Source organism: Elephas maximus, chromosome 5 (genome assembly GCF_024166365.1).
Source record: "Elephas maximus indicus isolate mEleMax1 chromosome 5, mEleMax1 primary haplotype, whole genome shotgun sequence".
Classification (NCBI taxonomy): Eukaryota; Metazoa; Chordata; class Mammalia; order Proboscidea; family Elephantidae; genus Elephas; species Elephas maximus.
In genome coordinates, this window is record NC_064823.1 from 3,251,629 (window position 1) to 3,270,788 (window position 19,160).

At 43.0% G+C, this 19,160-nt stretch overlaps 1 protein-coding gene and 1 pseudogene across 4 annotated transcripts in view; one reads left to right on the top strand and one right to left on the bottom strand.

The window, feature by feature from the left end:
• The window catches only part of LOC126076683 (mastermind-like protein 3), a 377,776-nt gene that overhangs the window by 266,804 nt on the left and 91,812 nt on the right, over positions 1 to 19,160 (top strand). For 2 of the 4 annotated variants that reach the window (XM_049885245.1, XM_049885246.1), the window contains exon 1: positions 6,402 to 17,444. The exons of the other annotated variants lie outside the window; for them this stretch is intronic. In XM_049885245.1, coding sequence (XP_049741202.1) covers positions 17,370 to 17,444 — 75 coding nt within the window. In that variant the 5' untranslated portion in view covers positions 6,402 to 17,369. Of the gene's footprint in view, positions 1 to 6,401; positions 17,445 to 19,160 lie in introns of those variants that run through there. 4 annotated transcript variants of the gene reach the window in all.
• LOC126076685 (elongation factor 1-gamma-like) lies at positions 5,027 to 6,405 on the bottom strand (annotated as a pseudogene).

Genomic DNA, 19,160 nt, shown 5'->3' on the forward strand with positions numbered 1-19,160 from the left:
TTCATTCTTGTTACACTCAGTGTGCTCTGTGTAGGACCTTAAATATAGTACAGGACAGATTAATATTTGCTAAATTAATAAATCCAATGTTCGGCCTAGTCAATGAATGGCTCCAGAGCTGATTATTAAATGTTAAAAAAAGAGGCTATGATGGATTTCTCACTGATGGAGGAAAAAGTTATCAACAAGGGAAGAGGAAGGCTAAGATGAACCCTGTGGTGTTAGATTAAATATATATAGACAGATACAGGGGCAGTGGTGGTTGAGTGGTAGAATGCTCACCTTCCACGCAGGAGATCCCGGTTTGACTACTGGACGGTGCACCTCATGCGCAGCCGTCACCCATCTGTCACTGAAAGCTCGCATGTTGCTGCGATGCTGACAGGTTTCAGGGCAACTTCCAGACTAAGGTGGACTAGGAAGAAAGGCTTGGTGGTCTATTTCCAAAAATCAACCAGTGAGAGCTGGAGAAAAATGTAGAATGAAATTCTAACTCAAAAAGAAAGATTAGACTTGCTGGGCTGACAGAGACTGGAGAAACCCTGAAAGTATGACCCCTGGACACCCTTTCAGCTCAGTAATGAGGCCACTCTTGAGGTTCACCCTTCAGCCAAAGATTGGACACCCCTGCCATAAAACAAGACTAAAGGGCACACCAGCCCTGGGCAGGGACTGGAAGGTAGGTGGGAACAGGAAGGCTGGTAATAGGGAACCCAGGGTTGAGAAGGGAGAGTGTTGACATGCTGTGGGGTTGTTAACCAACGTCATAGAACAATGTGTGTACTAACTGTTTGATGAGAAACTAGTTTGTTCTGTAAACCTTCATCTAAAGTTCAATTTAAAAAAGAAAATCAACCAGTGAAAACCCTACCGAAAACAACCATCACATCCCATTGTGCATGAGGTCAAATTGAGTCAGGGGTCAACTCCACGGCAGCTAAAATAATAACAACACAGGTAGGTACAAAAATGTAGGGTCTATGTATATGAGTAAGTATACATGCATATATTCTCTAGCTCTGTCTTCTGAGAGGGCCTAGAAGTAATGATAGTCCAGTAACAGTAAGCTTGTTCAGCACCCATAATCTTGTTTCTAAACACCGTTATCCAATGCAAGAAACCAGCTCTCCTTGGAGAGGCAGTTGATTCCAGGACTAGGGCAAGGAAGATACAGAACGATTCCACAGCATCTTATAGTGCCAGAAAATAAGGAAATGCTCAAAAAAAAAAAAAAAAAAAAGGGCTAGGGCTTGTCAAAAGAACACAAGAGCCACTCTAAAGGCGTTGCCAATGGCTGAAGCTGGAGCAATTTGAGCAACAATATAAAGAATGATAGTATTGAATATTAACCCATAGAATAAAATAAATACCCAGGAGTCTATACTTATGTAAATAAATAATAAAAAATAAATAAGTAGGGGAGAAGGGATGGCTCTTCCATAAGTAGAATTTCAGTTAATAAATATAGAAGGAAAGTGGGAAACAAAACCACCATTACGCAAACCACGGAGGTAATTGTTGCCGACAAGATCCCCGCATGGATGCCAAAATTAGTGGGCACAAGTCTGAGGAGAAACAGAATTTCCATAGTCTCCACATCTCTCCCCAAGATAGTTATTTACTACAAAGGGAAAGATAATGACTTTACAGTGGAGAAACCAGTTGACACAGCCTAAACAAGTGATCAAGGGAAACGTCACCAATAACAAGATACGTTGACGTTACGAACGCCTTGATGCGATATGTTGAGAAGGACACAACATCGTTTTTGTGGTGGTCTTGTTAAAAATACATGACCTTATTCCAGTTACAAAAAACCATTAGGCAAACCCAAATTGAGAGACGTTCTGCAAAAGAACCAATCAGTACTTCCCAAAGTGTCAAGGCCAAGAAAAGTAAGGAAAGACTGAGGAATTGTTGCAGACTGGAGGAGACTAAGGAGAAATAACAGCTAAATGCAATGAGGGATCCTGGACAGGATCCAGGAACAGAGAGGTCATTAGTAGAGAAAATGGTGACATTCTAACAAGATGTGTAGTTTAATTAATAATATTGTATGAATGTCGATTTCCTGTTCTTGATAATTGTACTCCGGTTATATAAGATACTGGCATTAAGAGAAGCAGGGTAAAAGCTAAGAAGGGCTTTGTATTATTTTTGTAACTTTCCTATAAGTCAAGAAATGGTTCAAAATAAGAGGCTCTTGGTAATTAATAATGTAGACATTTCCTTAACCAAAGAGAGTCCAAACTGCCTTTAAAAGGAAGGCAAGTAGTCAAATATCCTTTTTATTCTCTCTGCTCGCTACTCCTTTCCACATCTTTCATCTCATCTTTCCACTTGTTTCCAGATATTTGGGTCTAACAGCCTTGCATAAAGCCGTTTCGTTGGGTCAGAAAATGCAGACCATACGCCCTCTCTGTACATGGATGTTTGGATTTCCAAGCTGAGGAAACCTTTCTCTGAATCCTCACCTGAGTACAAAAAGCAGGCTGCAGCATTCTCTCCCTTTACGGGGCCTTCCCATCAGCCCTGTCCTGGTAGTTCTTTGAGCAAGTCCCGAGGCAGCCTTTGTTCTCCATCCTGTGTGTTCTCCATCCTCCTGTTTCTTCTTACATTGTGACTTGGCAGAGAGGTCAGGATTTCCAGTCCCAAGGTGATTCAGTTGTTATAATATTCACTCCTTTGCCCTCTCTGTAGTCTTTTATACTGAACTAATCAACGTTCTTTTTTTTGTTTAACTTTTTATTTTGGAAATGTGCATACATATAGAAAAAATAGACAGAGATAGCTTTGGTTGAGTAGGCTCCAACTCATGGCAACCTTATATATAACAGAATGAAATGTTGCCTGGTCCTGCATTGTCTTCACGATAGATGGCATCTTCAAGTCCATTGTGACAGTTGTTGTGCCAATCCATCTTGCCAAGGGTCTCCATCACCCTTGTTGGCCCTCTACTTCATCAGACATGATGTCCTCCTCCAGTGATTGATCCCTTCTGATGACGTGTCCAAAGCAAGAGAGTCAGACAGTGTTCTATTGTGTTCCATAAGGTTTTCATTGTCTAATTTTCAGAAATAGATCAACAGGCCTTGCTTCCTAGTCTGCTTTAGTCTGGAAGCTCTGCTGAAACCTATCTACCATGGACAACCCTGCTGCTGTTTGAAATACCACTGGCATAGCTCTCAGCATCACAGCAACATGCAACCAGTGCAGTATGGAAAACTGACAGGCAGTAGACAGGAAAGTAAAGAGACTATAATCAACCCCTTGTCAACTTGTTCTTAACCAGACAGTTACCCTTACCAAGGAAAGGCAGTTGTGAATCCCTAAAATTAGACGTCATCAGTGGTCCCTACTCTTTTTTCAATGTAAGGGCAAAGATGACAGAGCTGGTTCCCAGATCCTATACTTCTTTCATACTTATTTTTATACTCTTAGGTTTTAAACAACACCTTGTTTCTTGTCCATCACATCTCATTAAGAGGAGCAACTGCTTCAGCGCAGGCACCCACAGAAGTTCCTCTCTGCCATCCCTTTGCAAAGTGCAGATTGAGGTCATTTCTAGGCATAACTAATGAAAGAAGGCCCTCTTTCAACATTTTGCTCATGTGCCCAAAATCTAATTTATGCTTTTACTATGATCTCAAGATCATTTTTTGCTCTAAAGATCTACTTCTTCTAAGGAAAACTAGAATCATGTATCACTGATCAGGCCTCTGTGGCACTAACCACTAAAGGAAAAAGGTTAATGAAAGTTTGCTGAATCAGAGTTCTTCCGGTTGTTTTTCCATCATCAGTAACTCAGGCTTAGGAATCTCAGGTTTTATTCCTAACAAAGCCTTCCAGCAATGTTGGTCCTCAGGAAGTGGTGATCTAAATGGACGCTGAAATGAGATCACAGTAACTCTTCACAGACGAGGTAGTAGATGAATAAGAAAGAAGCTAGTTTCCTAGGGGGAAGAAAGAGGTTTTTACACCTGTTTCCGAGCAGGATATCCAAGTGTGAAGCCACACATCTCTGAGAGAAGTGGTAGTTGGGAGTGAAGCCGTGGAGCATTTAGCTTCTTCTTCAATATAACTTGCCAGATGATGAAAGTACACCTTAGTATACCTGACTTCAATGATGTTAATAATCATCTAACAGCTTTACAAGAGGATATGATTTTTGTTTTGTGGTGGCAAGAAGGATAGACTGCAGTTTCTTGATTCAGTTGAACAGAATTCAAAGTCTTCACATGGAGAGACAATTTCACGTGTTACGAATTAGAAAAAGGAGAAAAAGTATTTAGGTAAATGATATGAAAGGTAAAGATTTCACAGAAATGGTTCTATCTTTTAAGTTACAAAGGCCTCTTAATGTATACACAAAAAAGCAACTAAAAGAAGAGGAATATCCTGATAGCCATCTATGATTGCCTCTTCTTTGATCAACTCAAAATTACTATTAACCAAATATTTTCTTTTACCACACTTTTCCATCATTGGAATATAATTTCTTCCTGTGGTCTCATTACAATTCAGCCACTATCTCTATGCTTAGAATAACATTTTAGGAGCGCAGGGGTTTTATGAGTTTTTGTGTCTGGGGAGAGAAATAAGAGTAATTTGAGGAAGTTTGGAGTCAGTATCATTTTGGGTGATACCTCAAACACTAAGGAGAAAAACGAAATTAAAATGGGCAGTTTTTGCTGAGTGGAGATTAGAAAGAGTTCATATCTTGTAGAGAACAGATCTAGCTTTCCTCCAGACTTTAGACTGGACACATAGCAAGGTAGTATCTCAAAACAGGGTTATAAATGAGTCTCATAAATGGATTGGTCTGTCTTCTTTTTCAAGGGTCTCTTTCTTCCAGATAGAGATAGCTGGTCTCAAATAACTAGACTTTTTTTTCCCCCCCAGACAAACTTAAACAGCAAACCTATAACCAGTAACAGAGTCAATAACTTATGACCCTAAGCATTATTTAAAAAAAAAAAAAAAAATTAAGTATCTACCTTTTTTTTTTTTTTTTTCCAATGTTCCGTTTCTTTAATGACTTCCATCTCCCTGAAGGGCAGGTGCAGGCAGCTAGGTGACTACAAGATGTTCACTTGAAGATCTTGCCCTGGTTGAAGGCTTTGCCCACATGCTGGAAGGCCCCCTCCCAGGAAAAGTACTCTTGCACCAGGGTCTGGGTCTCCTCACTGCCAGGATCCAGTTTCCACCATGTATATGACTCGTAGTCCACCTGCCAGTCTGGACTCAGCGGGAAGGCAAGCTCTTGGCCTCTGAAGACCCAGACTCCAGAAATGGAGCTGCTGTTGTTGGTTCCAAAGAGGATGACACTGGCAAAGGCATTCTTCCTCAGCTTGTCCAATTGCTGAAACATTCCAGTGATGAGGTTGCAGCTCATGAAGGTCTGGGTGAGCTCTTCAGGGAAGCGGTACTCGGAAAACCACAAGGACCAGCCATCCTTATCGAAGTGCTCCCAGAAATATGGCAGCGCCACAGAGAGCGTGTCCTCGTTGGAGTACTTACGCTTAAACTTGTCCAACACAAAAGTACTCTTGGGCAGGTGAGCAAAGGGGTCCTTGGCCTTTGGCTCGGCGGCCAGCGCCTGCTCATATTCGTCCATCTCTTCCTCAGGAGCAGGAGCTGCTGCCTTTTTCTCTTCTTTCTGCTCAGCCTGGGGCTTCTGCTTCTCCTCCCATGGTGCTTTCTCCTTCCGTGGGGTGTCCTTCTTAGGCTGGCTCTGCAAACTTTTTAGCATCAAACTGTGCCATCTTCTCACAGAGTTTCACCTCCCCCAAGACAGCCTGGAACTGGGGCTGGTTAATGCATGTGAGGAACCAGCGGTTGGTATTGGGGAAGGCCTGGCAGAAAGAAGGCTCTAAGGCCTGTTTGTAGAGCCACAACAGGGTGCAGACAACTGTGATGTCAGCCAGGGTGACACGTTCTCCCACCAGGAAAGTCCTCGTTTTCAAGTGAGCATCCAGCAGCCCCAGAATTTGCCTCACCTCCTCCTTGGCATTCTCTGTGGCCTGCTTGTTGTGGTGCATGGTGCCCAAGGTGGGGAACACCCAGGTACTGGCTGGAGGGACTGTGTCGGTGTCAGCAAAGCTCACCTACTGCACCACCTGACCTGCTGCTTCTGGAGTACTTCCCCACAGTTCCTCATTGCTCACATAGTAGGCAATGGCATTGCTCTCAAACACAGAATCCGTCATTACCCTCAAATGCTGGAACCTTGCCAGCAGGAAATTTGCGGAGAAATTCAGGGGTGCGGTTAGTTTGGCCAAAGTGGAAGTGGGGTGGTGCGGAGAGCACGAGGACCTGAGCCCCGCTGTACTGAGCAGCAATGAGGGCCTTGAAGGCCCTCCAATTTTCAGGATATGTGTACAGGGTCCCAGCCCCCATGGTGATTCCGCAGAGAAAAAGCTAAGTATCTACCTTTTCATAAACCAGGGAAGAGGTATCCAAATATTTTTAGAAACTGATTCATCACAGAGGTTTAAAATTTTTTTAAAAATTGTTTCAGTACTTGAAAGGAGTAGCTTTGGAGATATATACATAAACACACACACATACATATATACTTATATATCTGTGTGTATGTACCATATGGAGCCCTGGTGGCATAGTGGTTAAGAGTTTGGCTGTTAACCAGAAGGTCAGCAGTTGGAACCTACTAGCTGCTTCTTGGAAACCCTATGGGACATTTCTCTTAAGTGGAATACCTCATTACCCAGTGATGCGGGAGAAGCAAGGCAGTGTTACAACTTTCTGAAGGAGTTTTACCATAGTGCACGCTCCCACACTTCCAGGCCTGAGTTAATGAGGCTCTTCCGTGAATGTTAACTCAGGAAACCAAGGATGACACAAGAGCCAAATGTCCTATTTGTGGCCTGTGTGCAGTCGGCAATACCTTACCTGACATCTGCAGCTATAGGTGTTGAAGATTGCCATCCACGGTGTGTTCTCATGACTTCCGCATTAGTGACAAAGGGAGGTGGAGCAGCAGGGTGCCTCCTGGAAGGGAGGGGCTGACAGAGCCATGCCCCTTACCTGGTAGAGCTTCATCGCCTGGTGCCCCTACCACCTGCGGCTTGGAAGCTAGTGCAGTCAGTAATAAAAAGATAATTCCAGGGTACAAGGCCAGGCTGTTCATTGCTCCAGTGACTTAGTGGGCGCTGGTCTAGAGGCCCTCTAAACATATAAGTTTTAATACTTTTCAGCCAGTTAATGATCCCTCTGGAACCCTTGCATGGGCAGAGTTCACGCCTTCTCTCAGCACTGGGGTGCAGAGGATCACGTGAGGTTTCAGATCCCTAGCACTCTGGCTGCAAACCCTTTGAACCAGCCAAACCAAACTCATTGCCATCGAGTTGATCCTGACTCATAGTAATACTATAGGACAGAGTAGAACTGCTTCATAGGGTATCCAAGGAGCAGCTGGCGGATTTGAACTGCTGACCTTTTGGTTAGCGGCCGTAGCCTTAACCACGGTGCCACCAGGGCTCTAAACTCTTTGAAGGGACAGCTGTATCCTTACATCTACTGCTGGCTGATGCTGACAGCAGACCTCTGGCTCCATCTTGGCTGTGTTGCCTATGCCAGGAAGCTCTGGGAATAGACAGGGGTTTGGCAAAATTCCTGATAAATGGATAGCACCCTCACGAACGTTGTGTATAGCATTTCTCAGTTTTGCCAGATACATACCTTGCTGCTTTCTCACCCTTCCTCAGGAAAGAAGCGCCAGTTTGGAGCAGATTTTTAATCGAAAAAGAGGGAAAAGTAAAAGAAAACCTACCTCCCCTAACCTAAGCACCATATTTCTTAATGCCTAGAACTGAAAAACAGCGGACAGGATTCACTTACCCAAAACTTTTTCTTCTTGGATGAGAAATACATTTAAATCTTGTGTCTAATTCCTCTGATTTTTCAGACTTAGCGAAGGTAGAAAACCAATCCAATGCGTTATCGACTGGTATCATTAGCTGGAGGTTAGGGACTCAGCATTCTCTCTGAAGGAGGCCTTCCGTCTTTACTCTGCCTGTATTTTATCCCGCTATCATTTTTGCTCACTCTCCCTATTGCCTTTGATATGGTAATGATCTTGCAGAAGAAAAGGAATTTTTTTTTTCATATGAGCACTTAAGGAATTAAAGGTGAACGAGAAGGTGGAGGGTGCTAAGAGGGATGGCAGTTTGTCATTAAAAAATAAATAAGCATACCCCTTGGAATTAAAAAAAAAAAGGAACAGGGGGCAGAAATGGGAGGACAGGCGGCTGTCTCTCGGCAGACGCAGGAGACAGTACTACTAACAGGCTGGCTTAAAGCCCTCTTAACAATGTGTGGTTGCTCTCCCTTGCTCGTGGATTGATTTCCCTCTGCCCTCCACAGGCCTGGCTGCAGTTAAGCCTTGTGTCCTCCACGTGATGCTGAGCCGAATCAGATTTTCCTTTTAGTTGTTCGATCAAATCTCCCTTCCTAAAGCTTAGAAGGCACACTTGGGGCCATATAGGAACTGCCTCCCCACGCGGAACTGCTGATACCTTTATTGGATCTGCACAGGGTTTCAGAGGACTGTGTCTAACATGCAGTGAGCCGCAGCAATGCAGACAGCTCCAGTGTTTAAACAAGCATCCATTAGGCCAGGAAACAAGGCGGTGCCAGCCCATTTGGTGCTCTGTAGTGCTGGCATCGGCAGGTGAGCAGGGCACCCGCGTGGGAGAGGGCAGGCGAGAGGGGAAGTGGAGGAATTGTAGCCGTCCAAAGGAGCAGATCCTCTTTAGATGTGTGCAAGAAGGAGAAAAGGGGGAGGGGAGGGAAGTGTTGTGGCTGGGGACATGTGCAAAGCTCATTAATGTCTCATTACGTTAGAATTGCAATCTCCCTACAGATCGCGTTAACATTTGCAGTGCCGGAGTAGGGAGGGCTTGGAGAAAGCAGCAGGGCCTTCTTTTTTCTTTTCTGCAAGCCCCAGCAAGTACCCAATGCTTGTTTTGCACTGAGGGAGTGGTGTTGAATTTCTGAGGGAAGACTGTGAGAAAACCCCAAAGGAACAATAGTGAGCGCAGGAGAGTGAGACTGAAAAGTGTAGTTTGTAAATAACCAGGGGACCAGATTTCAAATGTGCCAGCAAGCAGTGGAGAGGGAAGAGACTTGACCACAAGAGGGGGAAGGAAATTATGGGACTTCATACAAGTCAGACAGGAGCCTAGAACCCAGGCAGTGGTGGGATGGTACTGGTAGATAGACTAGCTCCCAGAGAATGTGTCCCTGGCCTGCTGAATTTGGCCAGGACTCCTAGAGTGAGCAAATGAGGAGAATAGAGAAGAAAAGGGGACAGGGTGGAGGGAGGACTAAATCAGAGAAATTTGAGAGGGTGTCATTCTTTGTTGTTTCCACCTGCCCATGTTGGTGTCAAAAAAAAAAATTATAAAGCAGTTAGAAAGTTGTGTCCAGGGGCCTCACTCTCTTGAGATCTGACCTAGTCTTGGCCTAAACCAGCCAGCCTTCGTCTCAGCTCTGTAGCGCCGGCACAGAGCTTGGCCCCTGTACCTCACACACCACAGGCAGTACAGTAAATCCCCGGGTTAGGAACATCCAACTTATGAACAACCCAGTACTGGCCCTTTAATGTTACGTAAATTTGTCCTCTCTCTCAAACGATTGAACCAACCCCTTACCTGCAACAAATTCTTCATCACAATCACCTTCATTTGCTGCACGTGCTGCTTTTAAATCATTGAAAGGTCTTCCACCCTTTTCTTGCACTAAAATCCATCGCCCTCGAGTTGATTCGGACTCATAGCGACCCTATAGGACAGAGTAGACCTGCCATATAGAGTTTACAAGGAGCGGCTGGTGGATTCAAACTGTGACCTTTTTGGTTAGCAGCCAAGCTCTTAGCCACTGCGCCACCAGGGCTCCCTTGCACTGAAGTAAGGCTAAATGAGAACCATATGCACTGCTCTGATTTACCTACGAATTTGACTTGAAGACACACTTTAGGAATGGATCTCGTTCATAACTCAGGGACTGCCTGTAATCCCAGGGACTCCCGTGCTGGGACTGTAGCTTCGTGGGACAAAAAGTTGTTCTGCAGAAATTGCATTGATTCTGCTTTGTTGGAGGATCAGCTGCTTCCACCCTGGACAAATACATATCCTCCATCTATCAATGAAAGGTGAGGTGTGGCCGCTTCGTAGACAGTTACCTAACAGGATGTACCTAAACACAGCAGTGTGTGAGTTTTGTGTTATCAAGGCCTCCCGAAGTTATTGGTGTTAAAGCTCTTTGAGAATATCCCATTTCTCCTCCTTGTTTTCAGGAGTTCTCATTTCTACTTTAGGGAATTCTTTCTGAGAACTTTGTGGCATTGAGGTTCTCTGTCGCATAAGTGCACACAAACAAAAGCACACAGATCCACAGAGGTGTTCCACACGTGGACATTCCACCAGTGTTCCAGGATTGGTGAGCAAGTGACGGAGCCATGTGTACTTGGTTAATATCATAAACTGACAAGGGCAGTTTTCAAGTATGGTTTGTGAAGACCTTTATGGTCAGACTTCATCCTGATTTAACAGAATATTACATAAAAATATGGATTGTTCATTAACCTACGGAAGGCCAAAAAAGCTAATGACATCACTGAAAGCTGTTTCTGTTCCTTTTGAGGAAAACAAAACAAAAAAAAACCTAGTCATATTGGCTGTTAGTTTGTAATGAACATTTAAAAATACATGTATTTGATAACCACGACCAAGTTTATTTAGGTTTGAAAAACAGTTACAGCATACAAATACTGCTGAGAAACAAATTTAACAGCACTTTGTACTGTGGCCTCTGGGGTTAAAAATTCAGCCTTAAGTGTGTTAAAATCCATTATTCTTTTGATGATGCAACTTTGACAAATCAAGCAAGAGCCTGAGAACAAAGCTAGGAAACAGCTCGGTTGTGGTAATTTCACAACCAAATATAAGAAAAATGTACCTCATGTTGTTTACATTGTGATTTTCCCAAGCTTTATCTCATCAAAAAAATGAAGAATCAACAGTAATAAACAGTGTTCTAGACCTCTAGGGCTTAATTCCTTATTCCACTACAACATGTCTCCACTGTAGGATACCAAGGAAAGACCCTGGCCTGTTTTTCCATGTTTCCCTCCCCTCAGCCTCTTCCAGTGACAGGAGCAGGACCCATACATAGATTCCTTCTCTTCAGGCTGTCCTCTCCCAAAACCTAAAGTGTCTTCCACCTTAAACTCTTCTGCTTTCCTTTCTAGAAAAGAGAGAATGGAAGTTGAGTTTCATCCAAGCTTTTGACATCACAAAAATGTTACAACATCCAAATTGCTCGTTTGAGGAGAGAAGGATAGTATTACAGCAAAATTGCAGTTCAAAATAAAGTGGGCTTTAACTTTCGGTGAAAAGGAAAAAGTGAATCCCCAGCTCTTTTCAGGTATTTGCCGTGAATAAGACCTTAAAGGCAAAGATCAGAAAATCAAGGGTGAATTGGAACTTAGAGAAATCCTTCATTTCCACTTCCATCCCCCTTCTTCATTGAAGACCATATCTAAATCATCCCAGATGGCTGTTCTATTTTTAAAGGTCTCCAGAAAAGGAGATACTACCACCTCCTCAGTAACCCATTCCAACATCTCCTTTTCCTCACTGCCAGAATATTTTTTTTCTGAGAGCCCTCAGAGAAAAAAAAAAGGACACACTATCCTAGATTTAGCATCCTCTACTATTTTTTTTTACTAATAATCTTTATGATTTCACCCCATCGTACATCTAAAGACACCGAGAAGCATGGGTAACATCTTTCTCTTTTCAATGAAAAAGATTACTTTCTCTAATCTTTGGTTTTAAATTAGGTTCGTGAGCTTCTTGGAGGTCAATCCAAAATTCTCTTCAGAGCCTGCTGTGTGCACAGATCTCTCCTAGCTAAGATGACGCGGCATCACGTAAACATATCCATGCTTATGATCTAAGAAAAGAACAAGTTCACACACAACCCTAAAGCAGACCATAGATGTGGGCAGACTTGTTCATGCAAGCACTCATTCATTCATTCTTTCATTACAAAAATACCTACTGACTACCAGCCATGTGCTAACCCGTGTGCCAGACACAGGAGACAGACACATTAGTGAACAACACAGACAGGCCCTTGTCCTCACAGAACCTACAGTCAATGGGGGGAAAGAAAATTCCAAGTGAAAAATAAGAAGCAAGATGATTATAAATTGCGGCAAGTGGCACACAGAAAGTAAGGCAGGGTGATGTGGTAGGGTATAGCTGGAGAGGTGCAGCTGAGACCCTTTGGCTAGGCCAGCCTTTCTGAGGAGATACTTGAGCTGAGACCTGAAGGAGGGGAATGAGCAGCCCATCAAGAAGCTGGGAGAAGTGCATTGCACACAGAGAACCGCAGGTGCAGACACAGGAGAGGAAGGGAGCAGGAGAAGAGGCCATTGGAGCTAGCAGTGGAGGGGAGAGGGCTACGAACTGAACTTGGAGGCACCAGAAGGAACCAGGTTGTCTGGTGCCTTGTTGTAAGCCACAGTTATGAGTTTGACTCTAAGAGAAGTGGGAATCTATGGAAAGGCTTTAGGCAGAAAAATATGGCCTGCTGAATGTTTTTAGACGATTATTCTGCATGCTCGTGAAGAATAGATTGGAGAGGGGTGAGATAGGAGGTGGGGCAATGATGGAGTGGTAGAATTCTTGCCTTCCGAGAAGGACCCCTGGGTCCGATTCCTGACCAATGCTCCTTCTATGCAGCCACCACCCGTGTGTCGCTGTAGACTTGTGTGTTGCTATGATGCTGAACAGGTTCCCGTGGAGCTTCCAGACTAAGACAGACCAAGAGGAAAGGCCTGGAGTCTACTTCTGAAAAATCCATCAACAAAAATCCTATGGGTCACAACAGTCTGATTTGCAACCAATCATGTGGACGGTGCAGGACTGGGCAGCATTTCGTTCCATTGTGCATGGGTCACCAGGAGTCAGGGGCCGGCGTGAAGGCAGCTAACAACAACAACAGAATCCAGGGCCGAAGGGAGAGTTGCATGAACTCTGGTGGGAGTAGCAGAGACATGGAAAGGGGGGGTTAGATGGAAGAGTGTGTGCTGGAAATGAGCATGGCACTTCCTACCTAGGTGCTCCCCATTTTAAGAAAAACAAACAACAGCGTAAAAATCAAAACTTAAAAAAAAAAAAAGAGTGTTAACTTTATAAAAAGATTCACCACAAGCATCTAATGTATAAAGTAAAGGCACACATGTACAGGTCTTTGACTATAAATTTTAATAAGAGATATAAAACCTTAATAGGTGGATCATGGAATTAGAAGGAATCATAGAGGTCATTTTCTTCAACCTTCCACCAAATAAAGAATCCCCTTTACTAATCCCTGACAGATGAACAGCCAGCTTTGGTATAAAAACTTCAAGGGACAGGAAGCTCATTAGTGTCACGAGGCAGCCCTTTCTATTTTGAATATCTCTAATAGTTTTTAAAAGTTCCTCCTTATATAGAGGCTGCATTTCTCCACATAACCTCCAACCGTTGATCTTAGTTCCATATTCTGGAGCTACATAGATTAAATTTATTCCTTTTCCTATATCCATATGTAGTTGCCGTTCAGTCAGTTCTGACTCATGGCGACCCCATATGTGTGAGAGTAGAGCTGTGCTTTGTGGGGTTTTCAATGGCTGATTTTTTGGAAGTAGATTACTGGATCTTTCTTCCAAGGCACCTCTGGGAGCCTCCAAACTTTCGGCTAGCAGCCCCAAGGTCTCTTTCCTACATGGCAGTAATCAAATATTTAAAGATAGCAAGATAGCTGTGACATCCCTACCCCCCAACTCTTCTCTTTCTCCAGCTAAAAATCCTCAGCTCCTGTTTCTCACATGACATGGTTTTTTTCTGAGGCCTTCGCCCTGGTCATGCCCTCCACTGCACTGCCACCCGACTGAATGAGGACTCCAGAATCAAGCATAACGTTCCAGATGCCATCAGTGTAGAATATACATACAGTCATCCTTGGACCCAATCACCTGCAGATACCAAAATCCAAGGATGCTCAAGTCCCTTCTATAAAATGGCGTAGCATTTGCATATAACCTACGTACATCCTCCCATATACTTTAATCATTTCTAGATTCCTTATGATACCTAATACAGTATAAATGCCATGTGAATAGTTGTTATACTTTATTGTTTAGGGAATAATGACAAGAAAAAGACTTTTTTTTTTTTTTTTTACAAATATTTTTGATTGGAGGTTGGTTGAATCCTTGGATGCGGAACTGCAGATACGGAGGGTGACTGTATGTCTGCCTGGTTTTGGAGAACATATATTCATTGATATAACCTAAGATTGCAAGAGCATATGGCTTTGAACTTCAGGGAAACCAAACCTGCTTATAAGACAGGCTTTCCTGTCTTAAATGCAAGCCTTTACAGTTAGACCCGCCAAATCATCGTTGTCACTGCCAACCTATAGGAGGGCAGTTCTTAACCTTGTGGCGCATTATGGATTACACTGAAAATCTGATCAAAGCTTTGGACAGTCTCACCTGAAAATGACACATGCCTACAAAATTTGGCATACAATTTCGTGGGGTTCTCAGAGTTCTTAAGATCCATTTGTATGTAAACCTGAAGTGTAAACGGAAAACAGTATTGATATCATGGAATCCTGGTTCCATCATCTAAAACTATACATTTGCATCATCTCTATATTTGATAAGTATTCTACAGAGGGATGAAGTGCACCCTTTTGAAAATCCCTACAGATTACTCTGAAATTATTGATAGAAGAATAAAGTTATAAAAGGTCTGTAACTATCATTGCCACATTTGCTCGTGTTGTCTCATTTGGTTCGTACAACCATCTTCTGAGCTAGGCAATATTAGCCCTATGTTACTTACAAGGAAAATGAAATTTGGAGACATTGATGAGGAAAAATAGGGAGAATTAGAAAGACCCAGGTGTAGGAAGCACTACCGTAGTGCCAGTTCCAGCACTGGACAACAGTGGTTGGCTGTCTTAGTCATCTAGTGCTGCTATAACAGAAATACCACAAGTAGGTGGCTTTAACAGACAGAATTTTACTCTTTCACAGTTTAGGAGGCTAGAAGTCCAAATTCAGGGCATCAGCTCCAGGGGAAGGATTTCTGTCTCTGTCAGCTCTGGGGGAAGTCCTTGTCATCAATCTTCCCCTGGGTCTAGGAGCTTCTCAGCACTGGGACCCCAAGCCCAAAGGACGTGCTCCACTCCAGGCTTTTCTTTCTTGGCGGTAGTGAGATCCCTTTCCTCTCTGCTCAGTTCTCTCTTTTATATCTCAAAAGGGATTAATTCAAATACGACCTAATCCTGTAGATTGAATCCTGCCTCATTAGCATAACTACCTCTAATCTTGTCTCATTAACATTATAGAGGTTAGGGTTTACAACACATATAGGAAAATCAGATCAGATCACACAATGGAGGACAACCACGCAATACTGGGAATCATGGCCTAGCAAAATTGACACACATTTTTAGAGACACAATTCAATCCATAATACCAAATTCAAATTGAAGCTGAAATTACATGGAGATTGTAATGGTATCCCTGGAAAGTGACCATCAGTGTGATTAATCATTACCATGGCCTGCATGGGGGGCACACCATCGCCAACACCATTCTTTTCAGGAGGGGTTAGTGGACAATGTATGTCTGTGCCTGAGCAACTCAGACAGCTCCAGAACTGTTCTGAGAAAGTCTGAAAGAGCCACAGCCCACATAAGAAATCCACTTTCAGATAGTACTTTCTTATGTGCTAATTGACCCCCGGGGAGAGAGGATGGTCCTGAAGATGCCTTAACCCTTTTCCTGTTTCGGTTTGGAGCCAGGCTATGGAGTAGTTGGAAAATGAGAAACACATTGCATTCAAAAATGGAGAGGCATGTAATGGGAAAAGCATGGACTTTGGAATTCAAATCTCAGCTCCCTCACACTAGCTGTGTGGCCTTGGGCAATTTATTTAATCTCCCTGAGCCCCAGTTTCCTCATTTGTATAAATGATGTTTATTAACCTACTGATTTGGGAATTAAGAGAAAAGATACTGGATTTGCCAGGCATGTAATGGATGTACAACAAATGGCCGCTGTTTGTCAGTAGCTTTGAGGAGAGCCTAAATTTGGGGGGCCAGTCTGGTAAAGAGTGGATTTAGTTCAGCCGTACTATCAGGTTTACCCTGGTTTAGACCTGGATCCCTGAAAGATCCCAGAGGAATCCCTTGTCCCCATCCCCAGTGCTCATCACCACCCAAGTTTTGTGTAAGGTAAGAAGTAGGTCAGAGTGTGTCCACTGTGAGCCAATCCTCCATGCAGAGGTGTGTAATGGGGAGGGGGCAGTCCTAATGTTATGTACTTTAGGGCTCATACACAAAGAAGTCTCTGAAATGAAACGGTGTGTGAATTTAGCAGTTTGTAGACCTTTATGATAGTTTATATGGACATTTCTGAGAGAATCTTTGGTTAAACAGTAGAAAAAGCAGAACTAAATACTGGATGGCACAATGGTTAAATGCTTGCCTGTTAACCAAAATGTAGGCATTTTGGAACCCACCTGTTGCTCCATGGGACAAAAGATCTGGTGATCTGCTCCTGTAAAGATTACAGCCTTGGAGACCCTATGGGGCAGTTCTACTCTGCCCTGTAGGGTCGCTATGAGCTGGAATTGACTTGACGGCACACAACAACAACAACAAATACTGGGTAGGGCTTAGTTCTGCCTATACAGATTCTGTGAGGCTATCATCTGGAAGTTATATTTAAAAATAGAGATGGAGCCAGCTAACCTCATCATTCTGTGAGTCATTAGATGTGGACTAGACTTGGTCATCTCCCTTTGCTAATAAGGAAACTGGCTTAATTAACTGAAGGAAATTAACTTGGATAATTTTGCAGCATGAATCTGTTTCCAAAGAGTTGTTGGATTTTTCCCTCCCTGTGAACTGACGTTCATACAGCAGTTAATTCAAGAGGCTATGTTAACATGCTGTGATTGCCAGCTGACAAATGCAGTGTTTCCTTGATCAAACCCGAGTCTTTCTTCTGCTCCTAAACAACTGAGAATCGAGTAATAAACTATCCAGAATGATTTTGCAATGTGGGAGCCATTTGCATGTCTTCGTAACATGGGAGTCAAAGGCCTATTCTCAGTAAATATAAGTGTCCCCGTTGACTTAAGGTAATTGAGTGATTTTAGATTTATTGTGTATGTGTTTTCTCCTCAGCTACTGGCTTTAAGCAGACACAGAAATCACACCAGGAAACCTGAGTTTTGATGTTAGAGTTGGCTCATCTGAGTTAAAACCAAGATATGTGGAAATTGGGTTATCAGTTCCAGAACTGGATCTCCTCGTCTATGAGACCTCAGTCTCCAGTGGAGCTGAAGGTGATACCTTTCTTCCGGTGATACTCTGGGGCAGTTCTGAGGGAAACGCTAAGGAGACAACGATGCTTTTGACTCTATCCCAATTTGTTCCATTGTTTTTCTGAATTGACTTTAATCCTCTATGTCACTTTCCCTCCCAATTATTTTTTAATTTCCCTAATTTAGTTCCAGATGTTGGCTGTGGTTTGGTACAGTTCGATTAGGCATTCTGCTGTGTTCTTTTCTTTCCTTGCCCTTAGTTTAGAGGAGGTCCAAGTCTCACGGTGTAGCTATATTTCTGGAGAGACCTGCCACCTTTACAGGATTTACTGTGGTCGTTTTCTCTTTTTTTCCTCCCCACAATATGGCTCTTGGTGAATTAAAATCAAGGTTCCTGGGGCTGGAGGTAGAAATAGGGCACAAGAAGCCTAGCCACATTATAATGAATAATAATAATAACTGCCTCCCTCTGTTGTGAGCTCTTCCAGGCAGACTGTGTCTTATTTATCTTTTTGTCGTTAGCTTCTCACATAGGGCCTAGTGCAGAAATGATGCTCAGTGAGCGTGTGTCGAATGAATGAACTAATATTTGCAAAGCTGTCTATAATTTATAAAGATACTCCACATAGCAACATGGGGTGATTGTTTTCAAGGCCTAACAAAAACCATTTCCTCCCTCCTTTCATTATTATTGTGAAATTGCTTTGGAATTTTGGAACGGTGAGGGACATTTGTTAACTGGTTGCTTCTCTTGTAAAGAGATTTTTTAAAAATCTGTTATCTTTGGATTTGTTTTCTTTACAAAACAGCCAGTCACAGCTGTTTTCCGCCTCTTTGACTAGGATGTAGGTAAATTTTAGCGGAATTAAGAGGTATGTTTTAAAGAGAAAAGAAAAAGGAAGTAACAAAGGAAAAGCTTTGTGTTTGTTTTTTTAACTTGTGTTTTGACTGGACAAATGCTCCCGCTTGTTCTGCTTAATAATCCATGTTGCTTCCACGTCAGCAAGAGTGGAGCTACTCTTCCAAGGTACGCCAGCCAGACTCTTCTTTGGAGACACTATGAAGGATTTCAACCTTTGTCTTCCACTGAAGTCAGTGGTGCCGCTGACCTCATACGGCCTCACAGCTCTCACAGCTGGGGCATCCCGCGTCTGCCTCTGGGAGAGGGTCATCAGGGAGTTCATCACCACACAGCTTTTCTTAAATGGCTTAGACTGTTAGCACTTGTCGCCTTAACACTGACGTTCCCCACAAAACCAAGTGTAAAAGTAGGAGATTATTGTATTACTATTTTCCTGAAATCACTGGTACTTAGGAGAAAGACCAAAGTAAGCAAAGGCAGACAAATTCAGTCATTTTAAAGATTAGAACAGGCTTTAACTTTTACAAGGTGAAGCAAGAGCTGTAATCGGGGTTATAACCCAGAAAAAAAACTTAGGGGCCAAATGTATGTGAAATAAAATCCAAAAGGACTTCCAGGTAATAATAATACTAAGCCATTGCTTATACAACCCTACTCCACATACTTCTGCCCCTGGGATACTGAGATTTTCCCCCCTCTTGGTTCGTAGAAGCATCAATTTAATGTGTTTACTTGCATGCCCCATTTGTACCTGGGAAAGACAGAAAGAAAACGTTTTAGTAAGGACTGCGATTAAAAAAGTAAATACATTGACTTACTACCCATATTATCAAAGTGTGTCAGGAAGCATATTGCTCATAGGTGGGACCCACAGT